The 27,605-nt window shown below is 38.2% G+C and overlaps 2 protein-coding genes across 2 annotated transcripts in view; one reads left to right on the plus strand and one right to left on the minus strand.

Annotated features, from left to right (window-relative positions):
- The window catches only part of asic1b (acid-sensing (proton-gated) ion channel 1b), a 189,603-nt gene extending 188,666 nt beyond the window's left edge, over positions 1–937 (minus strand). Inside the window, exon 1 of the mRNA XM_084417370.1 lies at positions 437–937. Within this exon, the coding sequence (XP_084273496.1) occupies positions 437–801 (365 nt within the window). The 5' untranslated portion in view covers positions 802–937. The remainder of the gene's footprint in view (positions 1–436) is intronic.
- Positions 938–18,164: 17,227 nt separating this feature from the next.
- On the plus strand, positions 18,165–26,297 carry LOC311295865 (elastase-1-like). The gene is made up of 8 exons (XM_084417402.1): positions 18,165–18,367; positions 18,524–18,615; positions 20,380–20,480; positions 21,344–21,469; positions 25,447–25,583; positions 25,679–25,821; positions 25,910–26,059; positions 26,189–26,297. Exons 1-8 carry the CDS (start codon positions 18,328–18,330, stop codon positions 26,198–26,200), a joined length of 801 nt encoding a protein of 266 aa, XP_084273528.1. The 5' UTR covers positions 18,165–18,327; the 3' UTR covers positions 26,201–26,297.
- The last annotated feature ends 1,308 nt before the right edge of the window (positions 26,298–27,605 follow it).

Here is a 27,605-nt window from a genome sequence, read left to right on the forward strand (position 1 = left end):
AAATATATGGATGAGATACTGTAGTTGTGAATAGCACACGTACGTCTACAAGATGTCTGATCACTTCATCTAGAAAGCATCTGCTGTTTCGTAGCATCTGATAGACGTCTTGAAGATGTCAGTTTTACATACATTCTAAATCATAAACATTTTCTTAAAGACATTTTCTAAACGTCTATTGACATCTGACAGGAAACGTCCTTTAGACGTATTGCAGATGAGCACACTCTAAAAAATACATCAAATAGACGTCTCTGTGATGTGTGCTATCAAGGTATATCTGTCAACAACAACATGCATGGATCCAATTTAGCATTACAAATTTCTGAGTCAAAAGACAAACCATTTTGAGAAAAATCTTTGTTATCTCGTTGTACGTTCGTCATTTTCTTATAATTTTCTCCATTTAAAATGTTTTACAGGATACACAACTCACCTGCCGTTTAAAAGCGCGAGCAGCTCGCCCGCGTGGTACAGGTCGTTGCGCGTCACGCGGCCGAAGCGGAAAGAGTTCAGGTTGCAGAAGGTGATGGCAGGAAACGCCATCATTGGTGCTGAGATCTCGTCCAGCTTGGTGACATGAGGATACTGAAAGTAAAACTTGATGCGGTCAGCGCAAACAAGCACCAGGAACGAAAAAGACCCCAAGAAAAAGATGATCCAGAGGCACCGTTTGATGTACTGGCGTTCATAACTGAACATATGTGAGATGCCATGGAGCGTGGACCTGCTGGCAAAAACTTCAATGGGTGCGGGCTGCTCACAGTCCAGGTTATCATCAGACTCGGTTTTAATATCCATGGTTATTGAAGTTTAAAAAATCTCTGAATGAAGCAGAAGGAGATACTTAGAAGATTGGAGGAAGTTACGCCCTCAGATGGTCAGTTGATCTTTACAAGCATGTGCATAAATGAACCTTGTAGACAGAAAGCAGTTGTAACAATCCATGCAACATCTTCACGATGTTCATCCAGCGTTTCAGCAAGTTTCTGCAGTGTAAAGTGAAATGGGACCTACTTCTACCCGATCTAAAATTACGTTTGGTGATCTAAGATATATTCAGGTTGATTTGGTCATATTAAATCACATTTCTGACTTGAATAAAACCGGTGACGTTAGATATTACCACATTAATCGCATTTAAGCTACTCAAATTAGCAATAAAATAACAGTTTGAAGAAATCAACCAATAATACGAATTGTTACAGATATATTAGCTCCGATGTTCCCAGGATCTTCAATAAAATAACTCCGTAGTTGCGAGAGTATCGTCAATTCATTGTCCGTCCAGTCGATTCAGCGCAAATTACAGAAAAACAAGCGTGATGATAACGCTTCCCCTTATAACTACTGTCATTTATTTGCATACATCCATACAAGGTGTTATAGACAACTGAAACGCATCGCTCGATGTAAAGAGAATGTCTTCACATCTATTCACAACACTAGACACATCCGCGGTGTCAAAACGGCTCAGATCGTGTTTCAAGCTCGATACAATAAGCGATCCGCAATCCAACTTCACCACGCGCGCTGTTAACGGCAACACAGATGCTCTCTGGATGTTGGCATCACTAAAATGTCCCCCTCTTTAATTAATGCAGCACGGCGTGCGTATCCATATCAGATAAAGTGTCGGGTTGTAAGTTATATAGTCCCCTTCCGTCCCGTCCTGTGGGTTGGTTTAGATGTAGACAGACACGTCAGGAATGAACGCTGCACACTGCGACGAAGCCTCCATCCAAGTGCCCTACTGTCTGTCTGAGCATCACTGTCTATATGACCCGACCATTTCTTAAAAGAGAGAGAGAGAGAGAGAGAGAGAGAGAGAGAGATTTCTGTGTAGCCTATCATTATACATCAACTATATTTTATTATAGATGTTTATAGATTAGCGTATTTTATATATTTTTAACCTTTTATTCTTTAATATCACACTTTTTATTGGCTATTTATTTTTCAGCTACCTTGTTGTCTTTTGTTATGTTTTGTTATTTTAGGCATTAATTCACAGTAAAACAAAAATACATGTTTTAGTTATTCTTATTCTTATTATGTTGCATATGTTATGCAATTTGTATTATACATTATTATTTGCATTATGTCATTATTATTATCTTTTATACCTGAATGTCTTTCACTGTAAATTACTCTATTTCCTTTAGATAATGCAATAAAAAATTGCCCTCAAAGGGACAATAAATACACAATATACAGCTACGAATGTCAAAATAAACTAAAGTGATGTGCAGTTATTATGTATATCTGAACTGACAGTCCTGCTGACCAGGAGGTGCTTGAGTGATAAATGAGCATGTACGGAAAGGCTGATCAGTATTATTTGAGAAACTCACAGCCGAGGGGTGAAAGGGAACCCACCCATGAAATTACACCGAGTGCATTTTAATCCAGGTTTGTGACAGTATTGGCTAACGCTGGGTGTCGCTGTCACTGACCGAATCAATAGCTGTGATGATGTGGCCCACAGCTGATTATCAACTTTCAGAGATACTCTTAAGTGCCAGTCTGTTAATGGACTCGCATGAACTCCACGAACTGAAGCAAAACCCCTTATAGCTTCAGCTGAGGTTTAAACGGTCTGTCCAGGTATGAGCCTGTTTGTGACCTGGTTCACTTTGGAGTCTATAAAAAAGGTTTAAATATGATCTGGATGTTTATTGATCCATCATGAGGATGTGGAATATGAAACCAGGCTCTTGAAGTGAGGTGAAGGGTTATTCCCGTGAGTCGCTGAATAAGTACTGTCATTATAGGACTGTATATCATATGTGTGCCTATGGCCTGAAACACACTCTAAGCAAGTATCAAGCTCGATTTTATGATATATAATTCCATATTCGCTATAAATATCTCAGAGTATATGTAGTATCCACAACGGCATGTTTTTCATGGCAAACCAATTTTTAAGAAAGCCAATAAACGCAGTTTTTACTGCAACAACCTTGAATCTCCACTGATACTGTAAGATAAACGGCTTACAAGAACACATGCTGTAAGATGCCGAAGGGAAAAGTTACTTCTAAAAAGAAATCAGGAAACTTTCAGCGATGCAAAATGCTTATATTTAAAAGGATTTCCTGGAAACCATTAGTATCACAGTATCCATCTATTATTCACATTTGAAATAAATGGCTCATTGGTCAGAAATGGAGTTTTCCACCCAAAGCATTAGAAACTTATGCAATTTGGCATGTTTCCTAATAATGTCCTGTTGTCCATGTATGCCAACTTTTGTAAAGTTTGGATATTATGATCACAAAAAACGCCAATAAAACCTTAAAATCATTCAACTCTTTCCCTGCCGTTGACATAATTTTCTGTCATTTATGATAATGCTTGCCTGCCACTGATAGTTTTTTTTTTTTGTAAGCAAATCCATGGTTTCACTGTTATACGGTAGAGGGCTTAGTCTTTGACAAAAACGCATTTTTTTGTTTTGTTGAAAATTTGTCTTTTTTAATGAGACTTGTTGATTTAAAAAGCATGCATGAAGAATTTAAATTGAAATATGAAAATGATGTCATTAATGACTCACCCTCATGTCGTTCCAAGCTCGTAAGACCTCCGTTCATCTTCGGAACACAGTTTAAGATATTTTAGATTTAGTCCGAGAGCTTTCTGTCCCTCCATTGAAAATGGATGTACAGTATTCTGTCCATGTCCAGAAAGGTAATAAAGACATCATCAAAGTAGTCCATGTGACTACAGTGGCTCAATCTTAAGTTTATCAAGCGACGAGAATACCTTTTGTGCGCAAAAAGCGTAGCGCTTCTGTGTTGTACGTCACACGCATCACACACATGACCAGCGTCGGCCAATAGTGAGCCTACGTGTGACGTACAACACAGAAGCGCTGCGCTATTACACTACATGAACTCACTCGAGGCCCAGAGAGAAGGAAATGAATAGTGGAATAAAGTCGTTATTTTTGTTTACTTTTTGCGCACAAAAAGATTTTTGAACTTTGATGATGTCTTGATTACCTTTCTGGACATGGACAGTATACCATACATACATTTTCAATGAAGGGACAGAAATCTCTCGGACTAAATCTAAAATATCTTAAACTGTGTTCCGAAGGTCTTACGGGCTTGGAACAACATGAGGGTGTCATTAATTACATAATTTTCATTTTTTGGGTGAACTAACCCTTTAATTAGGAGAGTTAATGTGATAGCACATATTCTGAACAGGTTTTGGTTTATGAGGCAACCAGGTATTTCAGATCGTCTCTGGTGAGCTGAATGGAAGTGGCCTATACAGCTCTTCCCAGAAACATCTGTTTGCAGCTTGTTTCAGCTCCCATCATGCTCTACTTGCACCATAACGCATGTCTACAGATGCGCTGTGCGACAAATTAAATGGCTCATGCACCAAAGCGAAGATAGGCAGGTAAGGAAGGTGACAGGATGCTGATAGCAAAAGGAAAGAGTTTCTCAATGGCATCCTGGGAACTTTTACCACAGAGTAGTGAAGCGCCAGCTACATGAGGACAGAAGGATACCATGGAAGATAGACTCTAGAAATCAACTGAATCGTCAAGGGGCCGGAAATGGATTATTAAAAGCATGGTTACTCAAAACTTGTGATCTTTCACCGCAGGGAAGTTATAGAGCCATAATCTTCAGAAGAAAAAAAACTGTCAGTACGCAAAATAAGCTCGAGCACTTGAGCTAAAGTATAAAAACTGCAAGCAGAGCAGATTTAAGTTGAAGCACACTGCCAGTAAAGCAGATGTTGGAGACGTGGACTAGCAGTTAGCGTGTGTACTCAGATCAGAGTTGGGGGAAACGACTCAAAAAGTTTGACAAGCTACTCAAAATTCAAATGTATCTTTCCCTGCAAAGTCAACAATCTTGAATCTCAACTGATACTTTAAGTTAGGGTTGGATGAAACACTTTACAAGAATACATAGTTCCCAAAGAGAAAACTAACCTCAAAAAGGAAATCAGGAAACTTTCATCCATTAACATTAATGCAAAATGCTTAGACTTAAAAGGATTTACTTTCTAATGGACAACATTAGTATCACAGATATTATCTATTATTCATATTTGAAATAAATTGCCCCTTAGTCAGAAATTGCGTTTTTTCCCCCAAAGTCTATAATGGACCACACCCAAATACATTTCGGACCATTATTTGCTAAACGATTAAATGATTCAAAACTTCTTTTGATAACATTTTGTCAGGAGCATCTTAAGATGGTGCACACCAATTTCATCAAATTCTTGAGTTAAATCAGGGATTTCATTGATTTACATTGACCTAGTAACTCTAATTATCATTCCGAATCACCAGTGCAAGAGTAATAGTAGTGAGTATTTATTTAAAATAGGGCCAGTTCTGAAAAACAAAAGATGTACACAAAGTCTTTGTTATGCTCCTTGCTGAGAATTCAAGCAGATGTGGCCTTTCACAGCCTGCCAGATCTCAGGGAACAGGATCTGAGATGAATGAACTCGTGTCTGGTTGGCATCCATGTTGCAATTTCTGGATTCCAAGAAGCAAAAAGGCTGTTGACCCCACTGTGTTGTAACCTCGAGCTTTAGCAAACCACAAGCCAGCAAGCATGTCCAAAAGACTGTCGTCTTGGCATTTCGATTGCAAGCCAAGTGACCAGAGTTGAGAGAATGTTGGCCGGCCCTTGAGGGATGGACAGATGGACGATTAGCTATAATGAGGTCCTGCAGGGATCAGTGTGACATGGAGCAAAGACAAGAGACTGCCCAAGGACATGCTTGTCTCAGGGAGAATGGAAGCCATTTTAATATCTTTTGGTTTGGGGGAGAAATTTAAACCCAGGGAGTCTTGAATGTTCTGGATCACAAATGCCTCAACACTAAAGCTTTGTTCAACGTACAACACTATTAAATGTGACAGATACATGAGAGTACATTGTGTGAGATGCAGTAATACGAGACCAAATTAACCAATCTGGTTTAGTGGTTCATTGGAGATTAATACAATTCTTGATGTTTCATTATTGGTTTTTCAGATCAGTGTTGTGGTTTCTAGTTTTTTTTTTTTTTTTTTTAAAGAACCAGAATGTAGATGATCTTAAAAAAAGAGCAAAATCCTTAAATGTTCCTTCTAATGTATAAAATCTTTATTTTATGCAATGTTGGTTCTTCTGAGGACTTGGTGCGGTTGAGTGTGTGGATGTCCTAAATGACTCCTACAGGGATTTTCCACATCAGCTCTTTGACACAACTGCTCGCTTAGTTCATGCCAGAGAAATGTTCATCTGTAGGTTAACAACCCACACGCATACATATATATAATTCATGAGTAAGAGAGTTAACTCACATAGTTTTGCACTTTGAGCCACTATCACTGTCAACAGCAGATCTGTATGGGACTTTTTAGGTTGTCCAAAAGACACCTCTTTTGGGAAATGTTGAAATGTTCCCGATTATTCCACTGTTGCCGTTTTTTTTATTACATTTGGATTGGGAAATTGGTAAGCAATTTGTGTCTTCCTCCGTGTAAGTCTGATCAGAGTAATCTAGGGCTTTACCTTACGCCACATCCAACATCCCTTTGAGAAACGTCATTAGTTTTTCATTAAAGCTGTACAAACAACACTGTAACAGTCAAAGGTTCACTCACCTTAGCTTTTTCATTATTACTTCATGCTTGTCTTGCGTTTGAAGTGCTGAGAGATGAATTATGAAGGTATTTTAATGAAATACCATGTGCACCACACATTCTGTCCTCCTGAATTGTGTTTTTGTCATTATTTCTTTCAGGTGCAGCTCCATTTCAATTTGCAACTCTTCAAGCGAGTAATTCCTAAAAGTTATAAATCAATTAATTTATTAATGTTCAGCAAATAAAATAAGACGCCTGGATGCAAAATGAGCACTTTGTCATTGATGTTTGTGTGCAAGACAGCAGCCATTTAGAATTCAGGATCAAATTACTAACTCAATGCAAGGTAAACATTACATTTGGAACTTACCAAAGAATGGTGTTGGGATAATTGCTTGTTTTGCCAATTAAGGGTGAAATCGGTTAAATGAGAAGTTTAATCAGCAGTTTATTATACAGACAAAACTCAAAGATGCCAGTTTGTTAACTAAATAATGTATGATTGGTTTTATTTTATTTTAAATATTTATCATATTTCATTTATGTAAGATTCCAAAACAGGGGCATAAATACATTTTAGAACCTGTTGTTTTGTAAAATGTTTTTACACATACACTCTAGGAAACGTCTATAAAAATAAAGCCCATTTTTTAAAAACCGGTTGTATATTAAATGCATTGCATTGTTTTGTGTTCTCTGTAAACTTAACGAATAATGTCCTGGTCGAAAATGAACAGTACCTTTACCTTACTCGTACAGTGTCAATATTAAATACGCCTACATATGAAAGTTTAATATTAATAAAAACAAAATTCATAGAAAGTGCCATCAAATACGTTGTGTCTTCACACTGTGATCTTCTCACAGACAACTAACATTCTGAACAAGATTTCTTTCCTGATTCACAGCTCATATCCAAGCTTCACGATCAATACGGAACAGGCCTCATTCTGTCCGACTTCACCTTTACTAGAAAAAGTGTTCAATACTCGAAATGATAACAGCCTCTGAAATAATCCACAGGTTTAGCTCAGCGTCAGTCCGCTAGACTGTGAACGCAAACGAGAGGTTAAGTTACTCCACCCTCAGTCAAAAGCACGGGTGAATGTTGATACCTAGAGACCGCGCGGTCGAAACGCTCCAGCCAAAAATGCCACCGTTTAAATTTGATTGACATAATTCACAATGGATTCAGAGAACAAAGGTTCCCTGAATGTCAAGATTATGGAGCGGAATACACAAGCCTTTCACATCTCCCAGCCGGACGGGTGAGAAACACGTTGTCTATTACAGGATTTGAGCTGCATGTATTAATTGGTTTTCTTAATTAACACAGCATGCGCGAGCATTAATATTCACGCCTCATAAGATAGTGACGCTCCTCATTCAGCGCTAAATTATTTAGCTGCACTCGGAGCCGGGAACGTGCAGGAAAATTTACATTTTGCCCGATATGTTGACAAAACTGCAATTAGGAGCTGTCTTTTTGTGTTTTTTAATGATTAAAACTTCTGCTGTCTTTCATTAATTATATGTATAGCGACAATAAATAGGACGTTAATAACATTGAAAAACAAAACATCTCTAAACAGAAAGAATACATATGCAAATGGCTCAAACAGCGATTAACTCTACGTGCAAACACTTTCTGTGTGGTTAACATTGTAAACAAGTGAAAATAATTAAAGTTTAAAATGATGTATTATCCTTATCTGCCAGTTTGACGACTTATTCAATTTGACAAGTTATGAGTGTCAACTAGCACTGAATAATTACCTCATTTCTACCTCATTGTCAGTAAGACATTAATTTGCTGTTTGACAGGTTTGGGGCTGAAGAACAAGAGGATAAGACCTACCTGTCAGAAAGAAAAATCACAAATGACTAAATGAAATGAAGAGCATGTTTCTTCTCGGAGTTGACATACTTATCCTTGAAACAGGAAGTTAGCGCGGGACAAGTCGGGAAAAGTCGAGGCCATTTCCTTCACAATTACACAATAAAGACAAAAAACAAACAATTTTCTAGTTGTTATTGCATACTCTGGGGGAGGGGCAATGTCATTCACGAGAGCATTTTATTGGACAAAAATGTTAAGTGCAGGATGATGTCATCATATTTTTGGTCTGTTTTTCCTAAACAAAAATAGAGAATGTGAACAGTCAATTTTTATACGTGGACTAAAATATAGAATCTAAGTGCAACCAGACAAACCATAAAACTCCATTGAGAGTCAATTGTGAGATCTTGAGGTTTCAGACATGCTCAGAATTGCCAGCAAACCTGCAATGAAAATTCAAAGATCTCAATATGACCTAGAATATTTCTCATTCAAGATCAAATTATCTGAGCTGCCATTTCATTTTTAAAAAGTTGATACTTCAATAAAACACAACTCTTATTTTACTTTAATGAGCTATTTAAGAGCAACAAAACTTTCCTGAGGCAAGAGTTGTTCTCGTGAAGTTGGTCTCTCCAAAACAAATCAGCACGAAGCAGGGCCGTGTCATCAGCAAAGCCTGAATAAATGATGATGTAAAATATCGCCTGTGCCGTTGAGGGTGGGACAACAAATCAGGCCGCAGTCCTCCGCGGCCGCTGACACATTCTGACACTGATAGATCCGCGCGAAGGGCCGCTCTTAATTACCTTTTAGCCCAGCGCTGAAGAGAGAGAGCGAGGTTTAGAGGCGGTCATCGGCCGAACGGCAGCGACAGAGATGAATGCTCAAGACTTCCCACGATCAATCAGCCACTCCGGCCTCCTCTGGATCATCTGTCACGTCCCCACGGAAAAGAAAGTAAGAGAAAGCTCTCATTCTCACCCGTTTCACAAAGAAAAGACACGGAAAGAGAACGACAAGAGATAAAAAAACCAGACAGTTTGGAGGTGTTTAAGAGGAGACTGCGAAAAGCTCAAGGTGGTGCGCAAACACAGGCTGATATAGTTAGTTAGCATGCACTTATCGCCTCTGTTGTGGTTTAATTGCAATTAAAGGTTGCAAATTGGCCCGTGATAATTTTCACCAGCGCCAGGATGCATGAGGACATTGATGTCAATACACACACACACACACACACACACACACACACACACACACAATTACTTAACTAATTAAAACTACAAACTATAAAAATCTTGTTAAAAGCTGGGATAGGCAGACATTCAGAAAGATAGACAGACAGATAGATCAATCTCTTGTTTCTGCAGCATGTGATGGATCTGTTGATTGGTTTTGTCGAGCAGTTTCAGGGTCACTGACTGGTGCCTAGACCTTGCTCTCGGACTCGCATCAACATGGTCACATGACCCTGACCTGTGACATCACTCAAGACCACCTACAGACAGAACGAATAAAAAGTCAATACACTGCACACCCGAATATCAGCAGTGTTGTGGGTAACGCGTTAGAGTACTCTAATTACCTTTTTCGTGAAATGTGTAACTTAACGCGTTAGTTTCTTGCGTTAAGTAATCAGTAACTTCGTTTTTTTTTTTTTTTAAAGTAATCCGTTATTTTAAGGAAAGGAAAATCCCGACTGCAGCCTGCTTTTTGTCAGACAGTAGGCTTAGGTCTACTTTGCCACCTGCGGGTATATCAGCCGAGCCGAAGCGCTGTGATCGTAAAGTCAATGTCTGTGATACGTCTGTGCCCTGCATGCGCCTGAGTCTGACCCTGTGTGTGTGTGTGTTTTTTTTTTGTGTTTTTTTTAACTCCCGGCAAGATGGCAGAGAAGACAGCGTTTGGATTATGGAAGTACGCACATCACATCATGTTGAATTTGTCAACGAAAAGGAAAAGAAAATGCACACTCTGCGTTGGTGAAAAGCTTCTGTCGACCGCCAAAAATTTAATTCGGTTTGTAATCATTTTTGTTTGACAGGCAGCTGTTAATTTCGGTTAGATCGTTGACTGGTTGTTCATTTCTAAATGGATTTAAATCTGCAAGCCTGTTTACCTCAGGTTGTGTTTACAAGTAAGCACACTTGATACACTTTGATAACTGCATTAGATTTAAAGAAAAAATCAGGAGTTTTCTTTTATGGTGCTCATATACAGTAGCCTAGGCTACCCGGGCTGGGTAGGTGCGAATTTTGATTAATATGTTCTGTGATAATAAATAAATAAAACGCCATGTGGAATAGCCTATTGCTGACTGTCTTTCCTGTTATTGTTATCCTGCAGTGTTAATTTAGTCGGATGACTGACGTTATTCATTGTCAGGAGTCACGACTTCTAGGTGCATTTAAAGGGGCCGGGGGCTGTGTCTGTCATGTGTGAGCCGCTGCAAACGGCTTTTAATTTTTGGTAACGCATGAGTACTCTAACGCGTTACTTTTATGAATAGATAACGCTGTAACGTAACTGATTACTTTTAATTGATGGTAACGTTGTAACCTAATTAACTACTTTCCAAAGTAACTATACCCAACACTGAATATCAGCCAGCACCAATCAATCAAAACATCATCCGGAGCTTCGCTCAGATCATTTATGGAAATGCAGGGCTGCCTAGCTCACATTCTGAAATCCACACATCCAAAGTGTGGATACATTCCTCTGATGAAGAGTTGCCTCTAATCTGTGTGATTTTCTGCACTGCAAACAAATTGGATGCGAGTAAAAATCTTGAATATTTGTATGTATAACTAGATGTTTACAAACTCACACTCTAGCTTTGCGAGGAGTTGCTGGCATCGTTTTACAGTTGCTAAGGAGTATTGAGTGTTTTTATAGTGTTGCTATGCGGTTGCTAGGGTGCTCTGGCTGGTTCCACAAGTTTAATACTTGTGGATTTGTTCAAATCACCCTAAATGCAATGTTTCTAAATCAATGAATACAAATACACAATCCTGATCTCACTATACAGTACTCTCACAATGATGTATACATAGCCAAATAGAGTTAAAATGGCAGAGTTTTTCTAATCATTACTTCTAAGACTTATAATAAACAAAAAGTATGTTCATTAAAATGTGACTTGAATAGGTGTAGGCAAAGTTATGTTAAACACATATGCAATGCTTGAAGCTCAAATGTGTGACCTTCTGGGTTTACCATATTTGATGCTAAATTTAAACTTTCATTTTGGGTGTACTATACACATTATACGTTTTGTTGCATTTTTGTATTGCAATATATTGTGACACGATTTATTGTTATACCCCATAAATAAATCCATATATTCTTTGGTAGATTATTAAATATGTATGTGGATAAAGCAGCATGAAGTGTGTTTGACCTCTGTGAATGTGGTGTGTCTCTCGGGGAACACGCGGCTGTTGACATGACGTGCAGTGACGAGTGTGTCCACTCTGAGAGCTTTCACCTGTACCTGCATCAGAGCGCACAGGGGATGCTGTCCGCGGGGTTCACGGCGAGTGTGTGAGATGGAGAGCGAATCCTCGAACCCCGCGGGACCTGCAGCGTTCTTAGCAGCTCGCCAGACAGGGAGGCGCTATCAGTGATGAAAAAAGCTCCTGATGTGGCGTCAAGTTTCCAGTTATCTGATGGAAAACTGGATGATGTGCCGGTACACAGCAGCCTCTGGTGACACTCTCATGACGACAGGACACAGCGGAAGAGAGACAGGCTGAGAGAGAGACACAGGTTGAAAAAGAGAAAGGCAGAGAGAGAGAGGCAGATGAAAGAGAGAGAGGCTGAGAGAGAGAAGTTGAGAGAGAGACAGGTTGAGAGAGAGAAAGGTTGAGAGAGAGACAGGTGGAAGAGAGAGAGAGGCCGAGAGATATCATACTTGTCCTGTAGAAAGCAATGTGTTTGTATTAATGACTCAAAGTCTCCATTTAGTGAATGTCCAGTAGGGGTCCCCCAAGGCTCTATACTTGGTCCGATCTTGTTCACACTTTATATTAATAACCTGCCAGAGGCATGTAAAAATGTTGATGTCCAGATGTATGCAGTTGATGCAGTAATCTTTACACATGATAAGAACTACTTAGAGATAGCATCCACACTTACATCAGCAATGGCTCACATTGATGACTGGCTCACAAGGTCGTGTCTTTACTTAAACACCAAAAAAAACAGTCTGTATGGTGTTCACCAAAAATTGCAATATTTTAGAGAAACATACATTTTTAAGTTTTGACAATTTCAAACGTTTCAAGTACATTTGTCTAGTTTATAAGGTGTTAAATAATCTTGCTCCACCTCCACTGCATGCCTTTTTTCAAAGGCTTGCAAGCGGAGGTAGTACACGGGCCTCTATAAAAGGGGACTGTATGATACCATTTAGACGTACCACCTTTGGACAAAATGTATTATCAATAATAGGTGGTAAATTTTGGAATAGCTTGCCCCTTGTGATACGTGAGTGTCCTTCATTCACCTCCTTTAAAACTCAATTAAAACAGTGGCTCTTAGATAATCAGACATGTACTCACCTTTAACTGTAACATTAGTCATTAATATTGGTCACTATTAGTCATACATTTTCACTGTTAATGTAGTATAGTGGTGAATGTATAATGTCATTGTTATTATGAATTTTGGTTTTGTTTGTTTGTATTGTTGATGTATATTTGTATTTATGTGTATTGTTGTCATAGTTTTTATGTTACTGGCTTAGGGACTGCAGATGAAAAGTAGTATCTTTTTACTAATTCTGGCATATTTACATGGTGTATTTTTATACAACAATGTACATGAATATGCATGGTCCCTATTAAATAAACTAATAAAAAAAAAAAAAAAAAATAGAGGTTGAGAGAGAGACAGGCTGAGAGAGAGACAGGTTGAGAGAGAGACAAGTTCCTCCTATCTTCTCTGGTCTGGACTGGATTTAACGCCATGAAAGAACCTTAGAGAAGATAATGATACAAATATTAAATGAGTGAGGGTCATTCTGCAATAGTGTTGCATAAAAATATTATCATTAATTTTTGTAAATATATATATATTATTATATAATATGTATATAGCCTATATATATATATACCACATGACTTTCTCCCATGACTCCTCTGGATCATCCAAATGGTCATTGGCAAACTTAAGACGGGCCTTGACATGTGCTGGTTTAAGCAGGGGAACCTTCTGTGCCATGCATGATTTCAAACCATGACGTCTTAGTGTATTACCAACAGTAACCTTGGAAACGGTGGTCCCAGCTCTTTTCAGGTCATTGACCAGCTCCTCCCGTGTAGTTCTGGGCTGATTTCTCACCTTTCTTAGGATCATTGAGACCCCACGAGGTGAGATCTTGCATGGAGCCCCAGTCCGAGGGAGATTGACAGTCATGTTTAGCTTCTTCCATTTTCTAATGATTGCTCCAACAGTGGACCTTTTTTCACCAAGCTGCTTGGCAATTTCCCCGTAGCCCTTTCCAGCCTTGTGGAGGTGTACAATTTTGTCTCTAGTGTCTTTGGACAGCTCTATGGTCTTGGCCATGTTAGTAGTTGGATTCTTACTGATTGTATGGGGTGGACAGGTGTCTTTATGCAGCTAACGACCTCAAACAGGTGCATCTAATTTAGGATAATAAATGGAGTGGAGGTGGACATTTTAAAGGCAGACTAACAGGTCTTTGAGGGTCAGAATTCTAGCTGATAGACAGGTGTTCAAATACTTATTTGCAGCTGTATCATACAAATAAATAGTTAAAAAATCATATATTGTGATTTCTGGATTTTTTTTTTTTTAGATTATGTCTCTCACAGTGGACATGCACCTACGATGACAATTTCAGACCCTCTCCATGATTTCCAAGTGGGAGAACTTGCAAAATATCAGGGTGTACAAATACTTATTTTCCTCACTGTATATATATATAAGTTTTATAAAAACTTTCAACTTAATATTCAATAATAAAGGTTTGTTTTATAAATATATTTAATTTGATAAAATATATTATCAAAATGTATTTTATAATCAATATATAAATAAAAAGCAGAATAAATATGAATGTATGTTATGCAAAACATATATGCATAATCTTTATACACTACAAAGAACCGCACATTTTCCCAGCTGGTTTGAAGCTGTCTGCAAATAGACATTCATGATTTTTACACTCTGGTATTTACTATCTCTCTTCATCTAAAATTCTGAAATATCTACACCAAATCAAGTCATCTACTCTCTTAAAAGAGACTTTTATTTTTAGCCTTTAAGTTTTAAGTTTAAGTTTTAGCTTTAAAAATGTTTCAGCAGACGAACCAAAGAGATTGCAAAATACATTTCCAGAACAGCAATAAAATATCATCTCAATCCCACCAGTATCAGAGCCACATCTGAACATGATGTTTCACGCGGCGTACACTGAAAGTATGAAAGGAACCTGCAGAACTCTCATCTCATGTACTTAAACTTCTTGGGATCTGATGTGAACCAAACTTCTCACTAAATCTTGACTCTTTTCATTCTCCGTACATGGGAAACTCTTGGAAATGGTCTGAACGCCCCGCTATGAATTTCATCAGAACAAGTCATTAACTTTCAAACCCCACAAACTCATTTGCGGGAGCTCAAATCCTCCCTCCATTAAGTGATGACATTCTATCGTGAACAAACATCTTTAATTAAAGCATCAGATCCGCACGTTTGACTCTCAGAGGTGTCGTGAGAGCGACGGATGATCGTGTGGAGTCGTGGACGGGACGCTCCTGCTCTCAGCCCAGAGGCCCTGATGTTGGCATCAATTACCAGTCGGGACGGCTATCTTTCTAATGGACTCTGATAAGAGAATAATCCAAACGCAAGCGCTTTAATGACTTCTGCTTTAATTAGTGACAGTATAAAAGGTGATTTGGTGTTTCTATTGTGCTCGGGTCTTTTGTGCGAGCGATCACGTGTTTGAACGGCCGCTGTTTGCATGGTGAAGTGGTGTGAAAGGAGTTTTTATGAGCTCTGGGATGAAGACTGAGCTGGGAATGAACTGAATGAACCTACAACCAAAGTCAGGGCCAATGTCAAAGAGTTAGACATGCATGCAAGAAACAACAAAAGAAAGTCATGCGTTGAATCAGATAGTTCAAAAACCATTGTTACAGTGTTCAAAGTCATAATTTGTATCATATTTTCAAGTTATGTCATATATATTAGTCAAACCAAAAATTATTCAGATATATTTTTTACTATGGGTGCAGGACACTATAGTTCATTTATGTAAGTGAGGATAGCAAGATGTCTGAATAAACTTTGGTTTGACTGTATATATATATATATATATATATATATATATATATACATATATACACACATATGTTTATATTTACAATAATGTTAAAGTTATACTTCTAAACAATTAGGCTATGTATATATTATTAAAATAAGTCATATTACATATTATAAAATTACAAATCTTACCATATCTTGTCTATCCACCATATCTATCTATAGAAATGTATGTGTATATATATATATATATATATATATATATGTAATAAGATTATATATTAAATATTATATGTAATATATTTAAATATTATAAACATTTTATAAAATTATTATAACATTTTGTATTTGTATAAAAAATATATGTATGCACAATATTAAATAATACAAATCTACTAATATTTTATTCAAATTTACATATTATAAATTTACATAACGTACCATAGACAAATGTATAGAATAAATCTTATATATACACAGACATTATTATTTATTTATTATATATATTTTTTTATTAATTTGTTAATCATATGTAAATTATATATTTAAGTATTACATGTTATATATTTAGATATTATACATTTACATAATGTTGTACAATAAATGTATTTATGCATATATGTATTTATTTAATCATGTTTACATACAAGTATATTATCTTGGAAAACACTACAGAAAAATGAGAAAAAAAATTATTAAAAGATCTACAAAAATAATAGAAAAACAGGTTTAAACACACACACACACACACACACACACACACACACACACAAGATAAACAATTCAGTCCGACCTGATCAGATGATTCTTGAAGGCACTTCAGTGACCAGCGTGTGACCTTTCAGAGGAAGACTAGAGGTGAGAAGAATAAATGTTTTCAGTCGTGGTGAAAGGTCACGTCATCACATTGAGGTCAGCAACTCAAAAAAACACTATCGGTGTAGCATACCTGTAGCCTACACTAGATCGATCTATCTATCTATCTATCTATCTATCTATCTATCTATCTATCTATCTATCTATCTATCTATCTATCTATCTATCTAATATCTATCTATCTATCTATCTATCTATCTACCTATCTATCTATCTATCTATCTATCTATCTATCTATCTATCTATCTATCTATCTATCTATCTATCTATCTATCTATCTATCTATCTATCTATCTATCTATCTATCTATCTATCTATCTATCTGGTGTTTGCTTCAGCATGGAAAAAGAAAAGAAGTTAACAGAAGAGTCTGAGTGACACCAATGGAAGTTTCTAGAAGAGTTAGTTCAGGCTGCAGGTTTCAGTTTGCTGTGCGCTGCCTCCCTCTAGTGTTCAACAGGAAAACTGTCACACACCATTCACACAGATGAAGTTATCAATCCTATTTACAGTAGTTCAGCACTGATATATAGTGACATGTTCAAGAAGATCAAATCATAGTATCTCTGTAAATGTGTTTAGAGTTTGGTATAGAGCGCAGAAATCTTGCAAAAGAGATCTTGTGTAAATAACGCCTCATTCTAATCAACAGGTGACATTTGTGACTAAACTCCTGGAAAAGACAAATATAAGTCTTATCATGCTGAGGTCACAATTTCCTTATCAATATCAGCACTAAACCTACAAACACGCTCCCTGCGATTCACAAAAGAACAGATCCGTCAGCATATATTAAGAGCGCTAGTTTATTAAAACTTGATCACTTAAACAGCTTATTTAGATGTACTTATAAATTATTTAAATTAAATTAATTTGATAAAAATGTCTAGTACATAAAATGGCAATAAAATATATAAAAATACACACAATTATAGAAAATAATAATAATTGTTTTATAAATATTTTATAATTTTTACTTGTTTTAATATACTTCATATAAATAAATAAATAGTTGACATGAAATACTTTTATTTGCAAGTTCTGTAGTGTGACATCTACAACTACACAAGCTAACCGGCTAAAACAACTTTAAACAGCATTTTTATAATTCTTTAATAATTATTATGCATGCAGTGTTTATGGTTGCATATAGTAGGTTTGTTTTTGTATATATTTGGAATTTCATACTTTTCAAATCTTACTTAAAATATGCACGTTCCTTATAGGTTCACATAAATAGTACATTAATATATTGATGTTGACAAACAAAATATAAATACATTTGAATTAAATTAACAAATGTTAATTTATATTAAACATTAATAATTGCATTAATGAATTTAATAAATTGGATCTAATTAAATGTCTATTTTTTTATGAATTTAAATAATACATGACACAATGTAGCACATTAAACAATGCATGAACTTTATATCAGGTGCAAAAGTGAGATACTGTGAGATGCTGAGATGTTAACTCAAAGTTAACGCAGGTCAAGCCTTTGTGCCTAACAAGATAAACAAGTTTATTCTGCAGCTGGAACATTGGCCTTGGCTGTGGTGATATCTGTGGGATTCACACACCTGTGGGCATCAGCCATGAGTAAACGCCTGTTCTGTACAGCGCTGTGAACTTCTGTGGGCATATATATGGATGATGGAACAGTTCAGAGTGCAGAAAGACCAGACAGACTGCAAACATGCTGAGGATCTTGTTGTTGAGTGTGCTGGCCGCCCTGGGTAAGACGCCTCTCTCTTTCTGTTGAGAAAACCACTAAATCACTTCAATTTTACCAAGTTAACAAATGCGAATGTACTCAGCTCAGTCTATATGGGCTCAAACTACAAAATTACTACACTCCTAGTATGTCTAAGTGTGTTTTTTTTTGTGTCCAGCGGTGGCTGAGCCCAGATACTTGGAGGATCAGAGCATTGAGGAGCGGGTTGTGGGTGGAGAGGTGGCAAGACCCAACTCCTGGCCCTGGCAGGTACGACATTTTTAACATTAACTCAATACAAATCCTTTGAAATCTCAATAACTACTCCATGGTCTTGCCCCCTCCCTATATTTCTGATCTCATCCATACCTACTCCCCAGTTTGCACACTTAGATCCTCTGATAGGAGGATAGACAGGGCTTTTTGTATCGCTGCCCCAACTCTCTGGAATTCTATTCCCCAACACATCCGCGACCTTTCATCATTACACGATTTCAAAAACCAACTTAAAACATATCTTTTTGCTTCTTGTTTCCCTGACCCCTGACTTTATGATCTGATTTCTATATTTATGTACCACTATCTATTATGTTATCCATCTCAATTTAGATTAGATTAGATTAGATTCAACTTTATTGTCATTACACAAGTACAGGTACAAGGCAACGAAATGCAGTTTAGGTCTAACCAGAAGTGCAATAGCAGCAAGTGCAGGATATACAGTGGTTCATAAGTGCAGAACATGGATATGTACTGAATAAATATAGAGTTGAATACTATTATAAACAAAAATTTACAGATAGATTGTCCTATGAATATAATATACAGATAACTATTACTGTGAACAGAGTTTACAGCTAGATATGTACTGAATATAATAATATACAGATGGCTATTACTATAAACAGAATGTTTACAGATAGATATGTACTGAATATAATATACAGATGGCTGTTACTATAAACAGAATTTTACAGATAGATATGTACTATGAATATATATACAGATGGCTGTTACTATAAACAGAATGTGAGCATAATATACAGATGGCTATTACTATAAACAGAATTTAACAAATAGATATATGTATAAGTTAGGCTAATGAGCAGTATAACAATGGATTTAAAGTAGTGCAAATAAAGTTTGGACAGAAGCTATCCGAGTGAAAGTGCAGTGGAAAGTAATTGCATATTACAGTTAAGGTACGATATTGCAATGTATATATAAACAGTCGGTACTGTAAATAAACAGTCGGCAGTGCAATTGAGCATATTCCAGTCAAGGTAGTAGTGCAAGATGCATATGTAAACAGTTGTTACTGTAATAACAGTCAGCAGTGCAAATGAACATTATAGTATTGCAAATAACAAAATGGAGGCAGGTGTGAGGAGGGAGAGGAGAGTCAATCAGTATATGAGGGGAGTGGGATCAATGAGGGTTAGAGTTTAATAAAGAGACAGCTCTGGGGAAAAAACTGTTCTTTAGTCTGCTGGTCCTGGTCCGGAGGCACCTGAAACGCCTGCCGGAGGCCAGGAGAGAAAACAGTCTGTGGGCTGGGTGAGAGGAGTCCTTAAGGATAATTTATTTATATTGTTTCATGTCATGTTTCTATGTCATGTTTATTTGTACTTTATTGTAAAGCGACCTTGAGTTTCCTGAAAGGCGCTATATAAAATAAACGCATTATTATTATTATTAACTATGCTTTTTTTGGTGGTTTTCCACAACTAAATGGACATGGTTGTACCAGCTTAAGGTGGCCAAGCTATTTTTCTAAATATGGTAGAAGGTTTGTTGGTGGTCCACTAACAAAATCAGCCAAGATGGTGGTCTACAAAGCAGTTTGACCTTGGCACCACAATAATGGCCATACATTTATATAGCTTCTAGTAAAACTTGAAGCTGGTTATAACTGGATTTTCCAACATCAATAATATCCAATCAGCCTGTTAAGTTATTAATATGCCACTCATATTGAAATTCATAATCCTGTCATATTTTCAAATTCTAACTTAGTCACTGTCCCTTTCTCAGATCTCTCTCCAGTACCTGTCCGGCGGCAGCTACTATCATACCTGTGGTGGGTCTCTGATCAGAAGGAATTGGGTGATGACCGCTGCCCACTGCGTTGACACGTAATGAATCCACGTTTTTTTGTATCTAAATGGTTAAGAAACAACACAAACATCTGATATTTGAGTTTGAGGTCTCTGCAGAACAATAGTGGGCGTTTCTAAATTTGTGGCCGTTTTCAAACTGGTGGGTGATTCTAAATCATGGAATGAAAATGATGCGCTTTACCCCTAAACCCTACCGTCACTGTGACGGGGGCAAATCAGGTAACGAGGTCGAAAACACCCCTCCATTGGCCAACTCCCATTACTGTCCTGCAGAGACCTGTTGACCTTATTCAGAGCAGCGCCATGACAGGTATAAAAGCAAGGCTCTGAGCAATAGACCGTGTTTTCAAAAGCATCTGCTGTAAAAAGATGTATAAAGTTCCTAGATCACTTATAATTTTCCACAGTTCTTGTTGTCCAGAGTTTTTTCTTTTCTTTTAAATATATATATATATTTTAGCAGTGTTCATCAGCAGAACAATCCAAACACACATTTAATAACAGTACAACCCTCTGACTGAAGAGATGAATGTCTATTCCTCACAGCGTTAAAAATCAAAGATGGCGCTGCTGTGAATAAGGGTTTGATCCATAGACTGTAAAAAAATAGGTTTGATCTGAAGCGCGCCTCATAGGACTGGCGCAGTTCGCCCTCTGGCGGAAGGTGTAATACACTTTCAACGTGTTTGTAAAACATTTTTGGTTGTACTCGTATTGATTCAGACAGCAGTGTGTTGACCATCAAAACTCTTCTAATTTTGTCAATTTTTCGCATTTAATCAGGACTAACATTGACCAATGGAAATTTCATGTCAATAAAAAAGTGTTCGCTCGCTCCTCACTCTACTTATGTGTTTCTGAACGTGTTTTCTGTGCAGCTCGAGAACTTGGCGTGTTGTCCTGGGCGACCACGACATCTACAACCAAGAGGGTCGCGAGCAGTACATGACCGTCAGTCAAGTCATCATCCACCCCAACTGGAACAGCAACAGTCTGGCTTCTGGGTGCGTATAACATACACATACACGACTGTGGCGACAGTTACAGAAAAACAAACAACAATACTATTGCCAAGCCGATTAAACATATCTTACACGAATGTAAAAAGTAAATACATTTCCTGTAATATATGACTGTCTCGACCATTTAACGTACGCAACACACTCAACTGTATTGATCATTCTTCGCAGCTATCTGAAATTCTCAATTGTGATTGGTCAACGGCAGCATTTAGCCGTCACAAATCTTCTAATAATAACTGTCACCTGTTCAACCCAGAGCCATAGAGAGAAAGAGTTGCGACACTCTTTGATGTCGCCGCTATGGCTGTCACGTGGTTCATGTAAGCCCCAATAGTTCCAAAACATACGCTGGCTGTCATGTTCTTCTATGGGACAGACAGCAGCGATTGTATTATTGAACGGTAAATATAAATTAAAACACACACCCAAGTACTTTTTCAGCTGTTATTGCATTATTGCATTTTGTTAATGTCAGTTTTGCATTTGGAGATAAGTTTTAGACTATATTTTTGGAGGGAAAAGCTTAGTGTTCATGTTCGCATGGGTAGTAGCACTGGCTTTAGCGGCTCTAACTTAACTTTTCCATATCATTCATCTGATGATGGGCGTCTCATGATATTTATTTTAGCGCAACTGGGCTGTATTAGGCTATTGATTCCCGTGATTTTGCTTATAAATTCCGATTCAGCCATTAGCCTACCTTTGATCACGCAAAGAGGTCTGCCGTGGCGGTCCGTTCAGAATTCGCTTAGAAGCTAGCTCACTTCTTCTGATGAAAGTGGCCACCCCCAGGACCACAACGTGAAACATGATCATGTTAAGACTAAGAATATAATTTTAAGATTAAGCCATGCATACACATATTATCAAAACTATAACAGATTAAAAACGAATTTACGCTTTTATGTTTGGGTCTATAGGTAAGTGCAGAGTGAAGATTTTCCTCTATGGCTCTGGGTTAGTGTACAGAGTAGGCTACGAGTAAGGGTAGCTGTAACTCAATCCAAGTAACTTAAGCAATTGACTAACAAAACACTTGTAACTTATGTTACAGCTATTGAGAGTTGAGACATCAATTAAGCATGGCTGATACAAATGAAGGTTTTCAAATAAAATACGTTTTATTAAACAATGACAGACAACAAAATTTTTTTGCTTGTGTGAATGAACAAGAAAAACAAAAACCAGGGGCAGGTGATCCATGAAACAGACAGGACTGGTGATGGCCATAACAATCCTAGATGTCCAGCATTGTTCACACAAGCTGCTTCACTCAAGACAACAAAACATAATGAAAAGTTAGTATATCCCAAAAAATTAAATTAAGATTAAGATTAGTCGCTATAAAGGTGGCAGCGATTCATTACCGAGCTCTTACTGTCACAGCAGACGAAGTTGCGCTAGCTAGCTAGCAGGCAGTGCTTGAAAATTGGTTGAAACAACCAACATAAAATATAAATAATTACGCCGTGCAAATAAAAATGAAGACCAGTATAAGCATCGCAAAGGGCCTCTGATACAATATAGACAGTTGACAATTCAAAAGAGGTCGATATTTCAGCAATTTACCTCTGGAACAACTCGACGCGCAGCAATGTAAGTGAATGGTGTCCAACGACCAAATGACAGTGTTTGGAACTAATCCGATCTTCATATCCCGGAAGTAGGCGGTTAAAAGCGCCGCCATTTTTTACAACGGAGGTCTATGGGAGTGTCGCAACTCTTTCTCTCTATGGCTCTGGTTCAACCATAACAACGTTGTATTAGCCTGGTTGCCAGCCCGAACCCCGCCCACAACATTTTTTGGTCGGGAAGTTCGGTCTGGACTCGATCCGTTGAGGAGTATTTATGCTCGGCTCCCAGAAGGCCGAGCCAATCAAATTGCCAGGGCGGGCTTTAATCGATGATGGACAGATGATCTGCGGTTACGTAATCACCCACGTCACCAAAGAGCGCTTTGGTTGAATTAGTTTACAACAAAGATGACTGCAGCAGGAGAATTGAGATTTCACGAGTTCACACAAATAAGTCAGAATAAATGCGTATATGATGTGCTGTCCGAGGAGAGGGCTATGGGCTCGGTAGCCCCCGTATTCCTGGTTGTGAGAGAACAAGCCAAGACAAGAGTGAGGATTCGGGGTGGTGGAGGGATGCTGAAAAACTGTCAAGGAGTGTTAGGTAAGTTGACAGAGTGAATATGCTTCCTCATGCTGATATAGGGTAACGTTAGACATGGAATTGTTTGATGACAAGTTGATATTGGATTGATTATTTGTACGTGTTCCTCACGAACTTTGTTTATGAAACATCATGTGTAGATTCCGCCATCGCGTCTGTTATAGAAGATATCCACAGCACATTCACTTTAAAGGAGCTGTATGTAAGAAATGTATTTCAATTAATCATAAAATCGCCCTGATATGTCACTAGACATTAAGAAATTATGTTCATTTCAAATACTTATATCACTGACAACAGTAGTCTGGCCAGGATATTGTCATTTAAAAAGTGGAGTTGCAGCCCTCAACTGATGTTGATGTTGTCATCTTGTGTTTTGGCCTGAAGCATCACCCTCCACCTATCTACTAATCACGAAGTCAGTAGTGTTTCGGCATCCGGGTTGCCAGCTCTGCACTAGTTACCACAGCTGCAGCTACAAACGTTCCTGCTGGATCCTGCAGCCTATCTGGCAACCTCGAGTCAGGGGGGAGGGGGAGGGGATACACTGCTCTATACAGTAATTTGAAAGTGATTGCAGTACCAGTTTTGGCCACAATCTTACATACGGCTCCTTTAAAAGAGGAACAGAGAGCCGCAACATTTTGTTGGTTGAAAATATGAATGAAGAACATACATCATTTACTCCGTTGCTCTGATTGGTTGTAGGTCTATCCAAATGAGTGCAGAGTTTTTTTTTTTTTTTTCTCGTTCGGTTGAGACACGCCCCATAATCACAGCCCAATGGAGTAGTATCAGACTCGCATTCTGACTAGAATATGAGTATGACGAAGTCAGGCTAACGTATATTATTCTGCTGATTTTCGGCGCTATTTTCTAACTCTATTATCACTCCACTAGCTAACAAGCCACATCAGTTTTTGTACTCAAAATACATTTAGAGGACTTAAGTAGTATTATAATAACATATTGTTGCTTTTTATTAGTGGAAGATTTAAAGATAATAGTAATACAGGTAAAAAAAATTTTTTTTAAAACCTCAGATCAATATTTTATGTTCTCCACTCAGGGTCCAGTCAGACCACCTTCTCTATTTATTATTTATTTATTTTTGGTTACATTTTATTTAAGGTGATGTAGTTACATTGTACTCACTTAAACAAGTAGCCTACTATACTAACTACTTACGGTTAGGGTTAGGGGTTACACTTTATTCTAAGGTGTCATTGTTACAGTGTAATTATATTTAAGTACTGAGTAATATTAAGCAACTACATGTACTTACTATAGGGTTAGGGTAGGATTAGGATTTGGTTGAGGGTTATTTGCTTGTAATTATGCATTATTTACGGTTAGGGTTAGTATTACTAAGTACATGTATTATGTAACAAGGACACTGTAAAATATAATGTTACTGGGTTTGGTTTAGGCCTAGTTAATTGTAATTATGCATAATTTACTCTTACTATATGGACTATATTATATAGTAGTAATATAAAAGTACATGTAGTAACATGTTATTACGTCTCCTTAAAATAAAGTGTTACCTAATTTTTTGCACTAATGATAGTAAACACATCATATATCAACAATTACGCATTTAACTTTAATGCTACACATGCAACTACTTGACTCTATTGAGTTTACTCGATACTACCCGGACTTACATCATCAACACTACATCCATGATCATATTAAATATCTTCTAAAGTTATAGCGCCCCCTAGTATGAGAAATGAAGTGCGCCTTGTAGACTGTGATGTGTGTTCTTTGTTTTTCAGATATGATATCGCTCTTATGCGTCTGTCCTCTGATGCCTCTCTGAACACATATGTGCAGCTGGCCACCCTTCCACCCTCTGGACAGGTTCTGCCCCACAACAACAACTGTTACATCACCGGCTGGGGCCGCACTCAGAGTAAGTTTCACTTCAGATAGCTTTGACGTTGCCTGAAATCATTTGCATGTACTGATTCCTGATTCCTTCCTCTCATGGATGTGATCTTCATTTAGCTGGTGGGTCACTCTCCGCTCAGCTGAAACAGGCCTACCTGCCCGTGGTGGACCACAGTACCTGCTCTCGTAGCGACTGGTGGGGAAGCACCGTGAAAAACACTATGGTGTGCGCTGGTGGCGGCAGCTTGTCTGGATGCCAGGTGAGAAAGACAGACTGACAAACAGATCATGAACTGCTTCATACTGCAGTAAAATGTCTCATTTTGTCTCCTGTTGTGCTGTTTTTAGGGTGACTCTGGCGGTCCTCTGAACTGTCAGGTCAGCGGTCAGTACGTCGTCCATGGTGTAACCAGCTTTGTGTCATCATCGGGTTGTAATGCCTACCAGAAGCCAACAGTCTTCACTCGTGTGTCTGCTTACAGCAGCTGGATTAGTGGAGTAAGTGCAATTATATCATCATTATAATAAAACTTTACATAAGGAGCTAACAAGCAATCAATGTAATGACTGTATCTTATAATACCCTGTTTTCATTTAATATTTCTTGTACCATTTTGTTCATTTCAGATCATTGGATAAGTGGAAAAACTAAGAAGATGAAAGAAAAACATCCTCCATTTATCAGCTTTTAACATCTGCAATGGCAAACAATATTTACAATAAACTTTACATCTAATCTTGGGCTGCTTTTGAATAATTTTAAAGATGTGTGTCCTCGTTTCTGTCACATACTGCTCTGAGACACGAAGGTTGAGGATCCAAATGCAGTTTTATTGAACAGAGGGTAATCCAAAGACGTAATCCAGTAAACAAGGTAATGAGATGAGTGGGAGGTGGAGTGGAGGCAGACCAGGGGGCAGGGTGAAGCCAGGTCTGTGGAGAGGAGGAGGTAGTGCAGAGGCCAGTTTCAGCAGGTGGCAGGGGCGGAGCATGCAGTGCTGGAGTTCTGGGGCTGGAACCATCTCTGGAAGCTGGTCAGGGGCTGTAACCGACGTGTGTGAAGCCCAAACACACAATACCGCTGTGGCCCATATGGTCAAAACTGCAACCTCCAAGGACTCAGACGTGGCGGTAGCCATAGTTGAGGGCTCAGGCGTGGTGGCAGGAGGGTCGGCGGCCATATTGTCCAAAGGCTCAGGCGTTGCTATGGCCATCTTGTCCGAAGACACAGACCTGGAGGCTGACATCTTGTCTGAAGACACAGACATGGAGGCTGACATCTTGTCCGAAGACACAGACGTGGAGGCTGACATCTTGTCCGAAGACAAAGGCGTGGGGCGGCCACGACGGGACGAAACTCTGGAATGGCGGCGATGATGGAATGAGACTCTGGAAGGGCGGCCTTCTTGTGATGACGTCAGGGGCGTAATTTGTGGGGGGGTTGGGGGGAGATAACCCCCCCAATATTTAAATCTATGCATTACAACCCCCCCAATATGATCACATGAAAAATATGCAGACCCAAACTTCAACCCCCCCCAATGTTCAAACCAAATCATTGCATTTTAAAGATTTTACTTTCAATAATAAAAAATAAAAAAATTGCAATAGATTTGTAAAAGTCCGAGTTTTTGTTGCATTTAAACTGTTCTGACCTCTAGGGGTCACAGAGAAGACGAGTTTTAGATTGTTTCAAACCCTCGACACAATACGACACATTTGCTTCAACTGTTTCAGTGTTTCACGAAGCCTCAACCTGCCCACCTCTAATAACCTCCAAACAATAACAGGGATACAGGCAAAAAGGAAAATCCATGGACAGGCAGAGATCAAAACCAAGAACATGGGAATAACAGACTGAATGCTCAGAATTGCAGAAAAAAACACAAAAAAAGACTTCGCAGGGAATGAATGTGAAAACCAGGCTATTATAGGGTGAGTTAAACAATGTAATGAGACACAGGTGAATGTGATAATGGAAGATGGTCTGAACACATGGTAATGGGGAATGGAGTCTGTGGATGTGTGGTATTGTCCTGGTGGA

Source organism: Rutilus rutilus (genome assembly GCF_951802725.1).
Source record: "Rutilus rutilus genome assembly, chromosome: 8".
In the NCBI taxonomy this organism is placed as follows: Eukaryota; Metazoa; Chordata; class Actinopteri; order Cypriniformes; family Leuciscidae; genus Rutilus; species Rutilus rutilus.

Excerpts from the sequence above, each read along its gene's own strand:
- LOC311295865 (XM_084417402.1), top strand. The coding sequence starts at position 18,328 with ATGCTGAGGATCTTGTTGTTGAGTGTGCTGGCCGCCCTGG. Across the intron at positions 20,481-21,343 it reads GCTGCCCACTGCGTTGACAC|CTCGAGAACTTGGCGTGTTG; the intron begins GTAATGAATCCA and ends TTTTCTGTGCAG. Across the intron at positions 25,584-25,678 it reads CGGCTGGGGCCGCACTCAGA|CTGGTGGGTCACTCTCCGCT; the intron begins GTAAGTTTCACT and ends ATCTTCATTTAG.